Raw genomic sequence first — 12,089 nt, 5'->3', positions numbered from 1 at the left:
TTAGCATGGAAGAGTCACGCGTGCCACACGATAAGCGAAGCAACCCCGCATTTGAAACAAAACACCAGTAGTGCTAAGACTTTGAGGAATAACAGCATAAAACTGGTGTAAAGTTGTGGAAGTGTTCAAAAGATAGGTGAGATGTCCATTGATATGATAAGTGTTAAAAAGCCCGATCATTTTACGTTTTGGGGATAAATTTTTGGTCACATCAGTTGGCCATTTGCTATAGATTACATCTATGGCAGAATGTGCCTATAGCCCTGCGGCAGCGATCCGCGGCGTATAGTACTAAGAGCTAGTTCTCACTAGTACCTACTCTAGTACTAGTACTAGAGTTAGTAAGTAGGTATTGTCTGACATAGCCCAACCAGGCTGTGAGCGACTGGATTGCTCCTATACAGTCCTGTACAGCCCTCTCCATGAACAAATAACCTATTCAGCTCTGTGCAGCATCAGATAATAACTCTGTATATCTAATAATTATTTGAGTTCGTATGTATGATGTATCTATGTTCCTATGGTAATCTTCCCTATAGGCGGTCAAAACCGCCCAAGCGATCTTGTGATGCACATTTTCAACGGCGGCCAGGGCCATCATCTTATACCCACGGCGCGTTCGTAGCTGACAAAAACCTGTTCAAACGTCAAAGCTCGCCGCACACCAAATCGCCGTGACAAAATCGCCCGTCAATTCGTGAATCTTCACTGACAATGTCCAGCACAGGCCTAGACTATTGATTTTCCTTGCCCGTCGACCTCATGAGTTCATCCAGCTGCTCGGTATTGTGAAAGCCGAAACCGAATGCGAAACTAATAAAACAGAGCGATAAACCACGACCTAGTTCAGAGGTACTAACTTCACTCTCAGTTCCAGAGTTTCGTTCAGATGCTACGATCTTGAGAATGCATTGTACGGCATTCGCAAAAAGCTAATGCATTTTCTGTATTCAATACAAATTTTATTTATTTCAATGTGCATGCCTTGCACGCAAGCATTCACTACGACAATATCCAGTAGACACAGACCCCACCTGCGCTGGCCTGTCTCTATCTAATTACTATATATCGAATTTCTTTTATTCGGCGTACGATCCACATATGGATAGCTGTACGTGGGGAAGCTTAAAGCAGTTGGATACGCGCTACGAATCTCTATCATATCTGCACACAGAGAATAACAGAAAAACAATGTTTATCAAGAGTATTTGAAACGAAAAGTCCAACCCATTCGTACATGGCTGTTATATAAGCAATAGCTTTTTGGTCCATTTACTCCGATATTACTTGCTGGAGAGGGTCTGTGTCCGCCCCCCGCCCGCCCCGGGATACGCGGCATACCGTACCCTGGGTAGGCGGTGGGGGTATACCGGAACGTACCCTGGTAACTACGGATCTAATATGCGCAGGACCGTAACCTCGCCCTATCGTCCCACTAACCGGTCTAGGGAGTCCGCTACGCCTACTCCCATAACCCCAACCCTAACCCTAACCATATCAAATAGCCACCAGGTACGTTCCGGGTATAACCTGGGGGACATAGACCCTATGAGCCACATTACTATTAATATTATGTCTCAGGTGTTCCTAGTTTGGGTGTGCTGTCATATAAATGGTCATACGTAACAGTTTTTTCTCCCATGCGTTATTATCTTATTAGACCCGATTTCTAAGATATTGATATTAGGGGTGCAATGTCATTGTCGATTGTTGTACCCAAGTGTTGCGCTACTGTGTGTCCCCATTAATTAGTATAGTAGTAGTGAATTTATGTAGCGACGATTTTACCCAGCGGGCAGCGAGGTAGCCCCAGGGCAGCTATAGTCTAGATATATATTTGAGTTCGTATGTATGTATCTAATGTATCTTCCTATAGCGGACCAAAACCGCCCAAACGCGATCTGGATGCATTTTCACAGGGCCATCTCTCTATACCCTGGGCGTGTTCGTAGCTGAAAAAAACCTGTCAAAAACCAGTCAATACTCGGCCGAAAAATCCGGTCGGAAAAACGCCCTCAATTCGGCCAAATTTTCACACAATGTCAAGCACCGCTATGCTATGATGTTTCGTTGCCCTCACCTCACTGATCCATCAGCTTGCTGTAATTGTGAAACCGAAACGGAAATTGAAACTAAAAACAGAGCATAACCACGGCAGTTTCAGGAGGTACTATCACCTCAGTATCACACCAAGTGTTCGGCTTCAGGATGGCTAGCGATGATGAGAATGCATTGTACCATTCCATAAGCTAGTGCTATTTTCCTGATTCAATACAAAAATTTCTTATTTTAATGTTGTTGCATGGGTTGCCGCCAAGCATTCACTAGACCAATACCAGTGGACATCAGAGCCCCCACTCGCTGGCCTGTCTCTATCTATACTATATAATGCGGGAATTTCCTTTTATTCCGGTACGATGCCTCACAATGGATAGCTGTACGTGGGAAGCTTAAACAGGTTGGATACGCCACGAATCGTCTACATAAAAATTTTCCACCAGAGAATAACACGAAAAACCTTGTTTATACTAAGAGCTCTTTGAAACCGAATAAGTCCAAGCCCATTCGTTACATGCTGTATACATAACAATAGCTTTTTTGCTCATATTACTACATAATTACTGCTGAGAGGGTTGTGTCCCCCCCCCCGCCCCGGGATACTGCGGGAAACGTACCCTGGGTACAAGTGGGCGGTATAACCGGAACGTACCCTGGTACTATGCTAATATGCCGGACCGTACTCGCCTACTCGCACTAACGGAGCTCTAGGAGTCGCCTACAGCCGCTACTCGCCTAAACCCCAACCCCTAACTAACCATATCAAATAGCCACCAGGGTCGTTTCGCGGTATACCGCTGGGGGACACTACGACCCTATGAAGCCATATTACTATTAATATTTATGTCTCAGGTGTTCTAAGTTGGGTGTGGCTGTATCAATATAAATGTCCATAACGTAACAGTTGTTTCCCCATGCTTATTATCTTATTAGACCGATTTCTAAATAGATATTGGGTGCAATTGTACATTGTCCAATGTTTAGGTGTAGGGCAATCTTTCCTACGGTGTCCGCATTATTAGTATAGTAGTACCTGAATTAGGTAGCACCGGATCTTTGTAACCCAGCGGCAGCGGTCACGCGCCGCAGCTAGTCTCAAATAAAACACTATTCCCATTACCACCCTTTGACTTTGCCTTGTTTACAATATGCAACTTAACTCAACAGTTGTCCTGCTTCCTAAACTAGAATGTATCTCTTAATTCACGTATAATCTAATAAGTCTCACAGCATATCAACTTTCAAATCAGCTTTAACCCGCCATGTTCTAGCAAGGATCGGAAACCCCGCGAAAACGGAATATGACTCCGCTAGAAAGATACTACAGGACAATAGTACGATGGCTCTCACAGGGCTCGAAATTAAGCGGACGAGAAAGGGCAAGGCGAATTTTTTTAGGGGCACGTGAAAAATGGCCCCTTTGAAATTTTCTCATAAAATGGAAGGGCACCAGAGGCAATTTTCAAAAGGCACCAAGGCAACTTTTCAAAATTTGAGAAAGGGGCACCAAGGCCACTTTTGTAAAATAAAGGAAAACTCAAACAAATTAGTTACATCAACCATCGTCTTGATTTTAATGTCAAAACAATATGCCCCATGTAAGCTTACAGACCGTAACACACCGACGCCTTGTACCCCCTTCTGCTAATGGAAGTACACGTACTTCAACCGAATAATTTTTATATGGGCCCGCTATCAGGAGTGAATAATTATCGCGATGCTGTTATTGTTCCCTCCTGCGACTGATCGGTTTTAAGCTCATCATTGGCAACTACAGCACGCACGGCACGTGTTATGTTTGATTCGACTAAAACGAAACTAGGGGCAGTAGATTTATAAAGGGCAAGCCGACGGCAATTACACGAAAAGGGCAAGGCAGGTGACTGCTGTCCGGTCGAGATTGGATTTTCAGGGGCAGTACGGCAAGTGAGTAAGGGCACCGACGGGCAATTGCCAGTCCGGTGGCCGGGTCGTTAATCCGAGCCTCCTATGCTCTCAAGGGCAATTACACACCAAAGCAAGTGAAACGATAGTCAGAAAATGTCTGCGGCCATTTGTAAAAAACCTTAGATGAAACATGTTGCCCTCGGATGTAGGGGTGGTTTAGCATGACGAGCGCAGATCCGTTAATTTCGCTCTTGTTCGAGCTCCATTGCGGATTTAGTCACAAGCGCGGAATGAAGTAGCCAAGACATGGTGAATTCAATAAATTTGGTTTTGGCATTTGGTCTCAAAAAGTGCTGTAACCCTGTAAGTACCCAGCGCTCGTGCGCACAGTGGATGGTTACAAGAAGGCTGGACGTTTACTGATTCAATTTGGTATATCACGATGTGTGGTGTTCTTTTGGGCGATGCTTAGGAATATAGGGCAACTACGTGTTTAGCTGGCAGCCTGCTTGTTCGACAAGCGGTATTCTAGACCGCTAGCAATTTAAACCGTTTCTGGAGCTAGATTGCTGATAGCTCTAGTACTATAGCCCGCGGATCGCTGCCGCAGGGCTATAGTAGTTAGTACAATTTCTGCGTTCGTCAAATCCACTTTCAGGCAACCTTAAATGTATCACGAAGTTGATGCACAGATTTCTGTGTATCATCAACTGATGGCACAGACTTTCCGTATTAAGTAGAACATGCTAAGTGTTTTTTGAACTTCAAAACTCATGCTAACAAATGTCCCCTTTGGGCATAGAAGTTCCTTAGAACCCTAGAAAAAAAAATTTTATCCCAAAGACACACGTTCCTAGTTCAAAATCGCAAGATGGCGCGCCGGCGGCCATTTTGAAAATTTGGTCGACTCACAACTGCCTGAACCGTGTTGTCAATAGAAACTATTGTGACACATGTTTTTTTAGCACTAATTTGAGGTCACTGAATTCATTTTTAGCAATTAATTTGCGGTTTATTGATTTCAAATACATTTAGAGGTAAGTATTCAGAAATAATACACAAAGTCTGTTGTTTATGATAAAATAAACCACACCAGGAAATTTGTCCGGGGACTGTATTGACAATCCCAAGCAGCATCCGAAAACACATGCCTTCAATTCAGCTGAGCTCTTATCTCTCTGTACCCTCCCTCCGCATCATATGGGTCTGGAGACAAGAACCCTGGCATCGTACAGAGAAACATGCGGCAGGGCTACCTTGTGCAACACAGCACTTGCAATGGAGCTCTTCAGTCTGTCTTACACTGGCCAAGTGACAAAAGCTGTGGCACTGTTCCCGAGAAATGGTGGGAATTTGTGATGTAAGACTGGAGTTTGGCACTGAGTCAGGCGCGATCTTGCCTGCCACCGCGTCCATTCAAGCGTTGGAGAGACATGCCACACCATTATTGGGCTGTTAGGAGATTTTCAGTGAACAGCCAGGGCAGCATGTATGACTTGGCCTTGGGGAGTGGTAACTGTGGTTCGTGATGCATGGCATAGTATGCAGGCCCATGAGATCCATTCGACGGCAGCTTCAAGGTTCTGTTTGGGTAGAAGGCTTCTGACCTCGCTCCCAAGCCACACATAGCCCTCTTCAATGATACTGCGGTGAGCAGAGCGTGATAGCTGGACAAGGGTGACTTGTTGGTCCTCAGAGCTAGGAACGTCGCAACACTTCATCATTTGGCAGTGAGACATCGCAGATCCATGGTCGTGTAGAATCCATGGGTCCGTGTATAACCCGGATCCATCACAAAAGCCACGTGTAGGAATGTTCGCAATGTAGGTAGGAGGATTCAGCTTTCTACATGCGTTTGGAAAGGAGGCCTGTTGAAAACCTGCTGCTCAATGTGGAGAATATCACCGCGCGACGGAGAGGATCTTCACTGCTTTGGTGGAGGATGGAGACCTCAGTTGATCTGTACGTCTTTCATATCCACAGCTTTGCTTAGATTCATCTTAAAAACAGTGCGCGGAGTGCAGCGGTTATCTAACGTCTACTTGCGGTGAGCTCTGTTGTAGAAGGTGGTGGTGATTCTAGTAAAACTCTGGTTAGTCCCTCAAATTGTTTCACATCAGCGAAAAAAAACACGGGGAGCGGCGAGCGATTTCGCTCCTCGTCAGCTTTCCAAAGCGCTCTGGTAACAACTAATCTACGAAGAGCGGAAAATTGTTGGAACTACGAGGAAAAAATCGCTCTGCCGGGGTGCCGCCGGCAGCGTTACGACGCCGTGTCCTCAAAACGTAGACAGCTAGCGTATCCAAAACATCTAGAGCTGCATGAAGCTCGCTCACGCACTTATTCGCCACACAAACAAAAACTCGCGACCAGTCTAAGAAATCAAGGGTGTTTTTTTTTATAACCGCGTACATAAGTTATATATCGGGCGAGGGGTTATTTGTGGGAAGTTAGGGCATGACCAGTGCTCACCATCGCTGACCAACGCACGTGTAAATCAAAGCTGTTTTCTGGAACTTCATGCACTGTAAAAGTGGGGACCTGTTTTATTCAGCGTAGATATTAGAAGAAAATGTAATACTTGTATATATACTTGAAGATTCCTAGGCGACTGTAAGTTTGTAACTTTGTGAGATGTCGGCTCAGCAGTTGATAGATCTACTGCATGGGGTAACCGGACTGGGGAAGAGAAAAACGAAAAGTAAACCTTTACCCCAGAAGCTCCGCCCGACATTCCTAGAGATTGAACATTATTTGACACTCTAATTAAGTTAAATCAAGAGTTTAATGAAGACACTATTTTGTCTTCAAAATTAACTCCTGTTATGCGTATGCTGTTTTAATTGCAATCTGGTTCATCTTTATATACTATTTTGTTACTCCACGTGCTAGTAAATTAAGCTGACCACAACAAATTTTTGTGCAGAGTCCACTAACTTTCTGAAGTTGGTGGTCCTGCCTGTCCACTAGATTTTCAGCCTGAAATTCGAACCCTGCGGTGCCGGGCTCGGAAAACCCATGAAAAACCCGCTTGCCCGATGGCACCGGGCGGCAAACGCAAAAAATTTGCCCCGGGGCAGGTACTTGAAAGTTTGCACTTCCCTGGTTCGGCAAGCAAGTTTTTTTTATGAATCGGCTAGACCATAACGAGATTTGAATTAAAAAAACCAATGCGAATGAGGAGCAATCCAAGTGCAATGCAGTCATCACTTTGTACACAACATGCATACAGCAACATGTAAACCCGCCCTCCGTGATTTTTGTCAACAGCATAGGAATAATTTGTGACCTCGTCGATTTTCGCCAAGCATAATCTTCTACTTTTTGTTTGGAAAAACACCTGTACGATAATTAGACACAGCAATTTTCTGGCTTCTGAGCACATTAATTAGAGTCAGTCATCAAAGATTTATGAAAATCTATTAACAAAATCATGTTATGAAAAAGTAGGCTCTTGGCCAAGTTGCTTAAAAATAGCTCCGCGTAAACAAAGAATTACGAGAGCCTTCTTTTTTCAACTACAAAAATCAAAGAAAGAGCTTCCTGTAATAAAAAAGTATTTTTCGCTGGTTCCATCATAACACGCCTAAACAGTGGAACATGCACAGTGATCGGTATCAGGAACCTCTTCAAGGAATGTTCCGTTGGGCATCGTTATGAAAGTTGCCACGAGATGGCCGCGTACGTTTAGTGTCTTTCCAGATTAAAGATGGAAGCTCCCATCGCTACGTAGTAGGGCACACTATTTGCAAGAACAGAATAGGTAAGCCACTCATCCCATTTTTACCTACGCCAAAGCCTAGCAGGCTGGCAATAGAGAGGCTGGCCACAGAAGTGTGTTAGGGTTAGGGTTAGGGTTAGGGTAGGGTAGGGTTAGGGTTAGGGTTTTTGCATCATTCCTTGATATACGGAAATTCTGTGCATCAGTTGATGATACACAGAAATCTGTGCATCAGTTGATGATACACAAAAATCTGTGCATCACTTCGTGATACCTAAGGTGCCTAAAGTGGATTTGCACCCATTCTGCCATAGATGTAATCTATCCAAATGCTCCAACTGGTCTGACCAAAAATTTATCCCCAAAACTGACTAAAAATTTATCCCCGAAATGTACTAGACTGAATCATAGCTGCCCATGTCTTTTGTCTACATTTCGGGTGGTGTCATGCGTGCACACATAAGCAGAGCAACCGCATTTGAAAACGAAACACTAGTAGTGCTAAGACTTTGAGGAATAAATGCATAAATACATGGTGTAAAGTTGTGGAAGTGTTCAAAAAGATAGGTGAGATGTCCATGTTGATAGATAAGTTTTAAAAAGCCCGATCATTTTGCGTTCTGGGGATAAATTTTTGGTCAGACCAGTTGGAGCATTTGGATAGATTACATCTAGATGGCAGAATGTACTATAGCCCTGCGGCAGCGATCCGCGGGCTATAGTACTAGAGCTAGATTGCTGATACTACTACTAGTACTACTACTAGTGTCTATGTCTCCCAGGGTACTGCCGGAACGTACCCTGGTAACTATCTAGCTGATATGGTTAGGGTTAGGATTAGGGTTAGAGTTAGGGAGTAGGCGTGGTACGGTCTGACATATTAGATAGTAGTATTTAGTACCAGGGTACGTTCCGGTATACCAGACTGTACCCAGGGTACGTTCCGGCAGTACCCTGGGCAGGGTTCGACACTAACCCACGTCCGACCGACCTAGTCGGGTAAATGCTTAGTCCGGTCGCATACAACCAGAGTGGCCCGGGGCCCGACCAGGGGCCCGACTGGTCGTGTAAGAATTGGTCATATATATTGCACTGAAAGGTCACCTCTGGCTAGACTGGTTCGCGGCCGCACTGTTTGTCGCAGAGCGTGTACATTGTCTAGAAGAGCGTGAGGCTGGATACCAGTCTATCCTTCGGCAAAAACAATGACGTGGCTTGCTGCCAGCCGCAGTAGACGATCGGTAAACCGTGCGCTCGTGTATGCCCGTGGTAGAATACGAATGCTGCACGTGAACTTGGCCTAAGCGCGATTTAAAGTGCGGGAAACAGCATCTATGAATTCATACGATGACACACTTTTATCTAAATAAAAATTTTCATAACAATAGTCTGGGTCTGGGCTAGTGAAAGTTAGGTCAGGGCTAGTGGTTTTCCTCAGTTACTAGCCTGATGGTCTAGTGAAATAAAAAGTTAATGTTGAACCCTGACCCTGGGGGACATAGACCCTATCAGCAGTAGGATTGTACCGTAGTATTTGGACGCTCAAAGTATTTGGACGCTCCGTAGGCATGCTCTTTTGTTTTGCTCTTGTTTTCTTTTTGTTTGAATCTTGCTTTGCACGGCCGTAGGAAATAGTAGCCATGCTCTTTTGTTTTCTTTTTGTTTCGACTTGTAACCTGACACACATAACACAGTCTTACTAATTTACTACATATTGCAAATTGTTTCAATCAAATGTTTCCATCAGTGACCGGGAAGTCCGCCATGTTTGTTTATTGCGACCGTGTCGAAGGGCAAGATGCGCAGATGACTACTGCGCATGCTGCGCATGCGCTGTGAGTGCCCTTGCAAAACAATAGGCGCCTGCGCGCATGCGCACTTAGGAGCGTCCAGTTTCGGGCGAGCGTCCAAATACTACGGTACAGGATTCCCGCACATTCCAAAGAGAGAATCAGTGCCTTGTGAAATACAAGAGAGGGACCCCAAGATACAAGATACAAGATAGTACTAAGAAGTACTTAAAGTTAAAGTAGGTCCCTACTTAACCCGACCAGGCTGTGTGACTGACGTCAATATACAGCCTGACATCCATCCATTGGAAAATCTTGTACCTCTACAAAAACTGCTAAACAATTTCGTATATCTCAAATAAAATAATCATCTAAGCATTTCTGCCTTGTTTTGTATTAAGTAACCTTCACCTTATAGTATTCCAGCGTTGTTATTAAAACTAATACCTCAGTTGTGTACAGTGTAAATTTCAAGAGCCGAACCGAAATATCAACTAACCGCCAACCGCCATGTTTCCAGTGCGCATGCTTTGGAACAGCACGCGGAAAACCCGAAATGACAACGGGTACCATAGTGTTGCAACTCGAGTTGGCGCGAGCATAAATAAGCATCATATACTCGTATATATATAATTATTAAAACATTGAAAACCAGGAAACATCAATCTGTAACAACTTAATAATTATCATTGCGAAGATATGTACTTGCCTTGTGTTTAGGCCTACGCACTGTGAAAATCGGGTCCATTGCCGATTTTAATCGCACTGAACATGGCGGACATGGCAGCTGTCTGGTTGTTTTGATCCAATTCATCTCAGAAAAACAACATAACTCGATAAATAAGTAGCGCCCTGTAGCGCCCAGTTACCGCGAGCAAGCTAGAGGTTTATAGATTCGTTTGAGCTATTACATGTGACGCTAGCTGTGTCGATAGTTGGATACCGAGCCAACTACAAGGATTTATGGGCAAGAATTTGAAACGGTATTCTAACCCTAGCAATACCGTTTCTAGGAACTAGGGCCTACTTAGTCTAGTACTAGTACTAGTACTAGTAGTAGTACTAGTACTAGTACTAGGTTCTAGGGCTAGGCTCTATAATCATAATGTACTGTTATATTCTATTGTATAATAAATTAATACTATTATACATTACATGCAGTATTTCTATTAGCCACAACTCGACCTCGCTACGAACGACGCACAGGCAGGAGCTTGAAGAGACCTTTATCGACGACTGGAGGAGACTGACTTCGGACGCCGCGCGGGATGACGCGACACGCACGCAATGCTACGGCCGGCACCGTCTACTCGTACTCCGAGCGCCGCAAGGATTCGTCTGCCGGCGGCTACGGCAACCAGGAGAAACGCCTCAGCAAGGATTCGGTGAAGGTGAGACGGCGGTAGAGACTGCGGGGTGGGGGGTCGTCGGTGCGTGATTCAAATCAGGTTGACGTCATGTGGCCCGCGGGGTTGTCGGTGCGATTCAAATTGATTTAATGTCGTGGGGCTTGTTGTCAGAAACAAGATTAGTCTCATCAGTAGTGTTGGAAAATTTCCGCCTCAGCGAGGATTCGGTAAAGGTGAGAGACGACGTAAGAGATCGGATGAGAGGGTTGCTTGTGTGTGATTTAAATTGAGTTGATGTCGCGTGGGGCCCATTGTCAGAAACATAATTAGTCTTAATGTTAGTGTTAAAATCCTGCCCCAGCAAGGACTGGGTGAAGATGATGTGAGAGAGACAGCAGTGTCGTAGCAAGCAGGGTGGGGAGGCAAGGGAGGCAGTATGCTAACTTTTTTAGAGAATAATTCTTTCTCACGAAGAACGAACTTCTATACACTGCGTAAGAGAAACTCATAACTTTACGACGTTTCTGTCGACAGTGTACGAGAAAAATTTAAATATTAAAGGCAAATGTTGTTCATTTTATTTAATTTCGTTAATGTTGTATTGTAGTGCCGTCTTTGACAGCTTGCGAATAGTATGACTATGTTACAACGTTAAGTCAAAGCCAAGAATAAGAGAAAGCCAGTTGTTACCATGTTTTAGAAGTTTACTACTGATTTTGTGAGCGAATACAGCCGTGGTCGCGGTCGTGCCTGCCGGTGCCTGGGTGTGAAGCCGAATTCCCCGATTCTCCCCGGCTCTCGTCTCATATAGGCAGCCATGACCGCGCCTCGCGTGCGTCACGCGTGCGTCATCTACACTACCGCGACATCATGTTGACACAGGCCCTCGCTAGGGCTCTATTCAACTTCCGAGCGAGAAGCGCATCGTTGCCGGCCAAACTGTTTACACAGACACGCCCCTCACTTAGGGCTCTATTCAACTTCCGAGCGAGAAGCGCATCCTTCCCGGCCAAACTGTTTACACAGACACGCCCCTCACTTAGGGCTCTATTCAACTTCCGAGCGAGAAGCGCATCCTTCCCGGCCAAACTGTTTACACAGACACGCCCCTCACTTAGTGCTCTATTCAACTTCCGAGCGAGAAGCGCATCCTTCCCGGCCAAACTGTTTACACAGACACGCCCCTCACTTAGTGCTCTATTCAACTTCCGAGCGAGAAGCGCATCCTTCCCGGCCAAACTGTTTACACAGACACGCCCCTCACTTAGTGCTCTATTCAACTTC

General features: G+C 45.0%; 1 protein-coding gene across 3 annotated transcripts in view; it reads left to right on the top strand.

The window, feature by feature from the left end:
- The window catches only part of LOC106816610 (nitric oxide synthase-interacting protein-like), an 18,206-nt gene that overhangs the window by 535 nt on the left and 5,582 nt on the right, over positions 1–12,089 (top strand). For 2 of the 3 annotated variants that reach the window (XM_014821232.1, XM_014821234.1), the window contains exon 2: positions 10,618–10,847. In XM_014821232.1, coding sequence (XP_014676718.1) covers positions 10,725–10,847 — 123 coding nt within the window. In that variant the 5' untranslated portion in view covers positions 10,618–10,724. Of the gene's footprint in view, positions 1–9,601; positions 9,696–10,617; positions 10,848–12,089 lie in introns of those variants that run through there. The other variant, XM_014821233.1, reaches the window with a different exon arrangement.

This window comes from Priapulus caudatus, unplaced genomic scaffold (genome assembly GCF_000485595.1).
Source record: "Priapulus caudatus unplaced genomic scaffold, Priapulus_caudatus-5.0.1 Scaffold1431, whole genome shotgun sequence".
Taxonomy (NCBI): Eukaryota; Metazoa; Priapulida; class Priapulimorpha; order Priapulimorphida; family Priapulidae; genus Priapulus; species Priapulus caudatus.
Note: the sequence above shows the minus strand (reverse complement) of the source record. Positions and strands in the feature narration are given on the sequence as shown.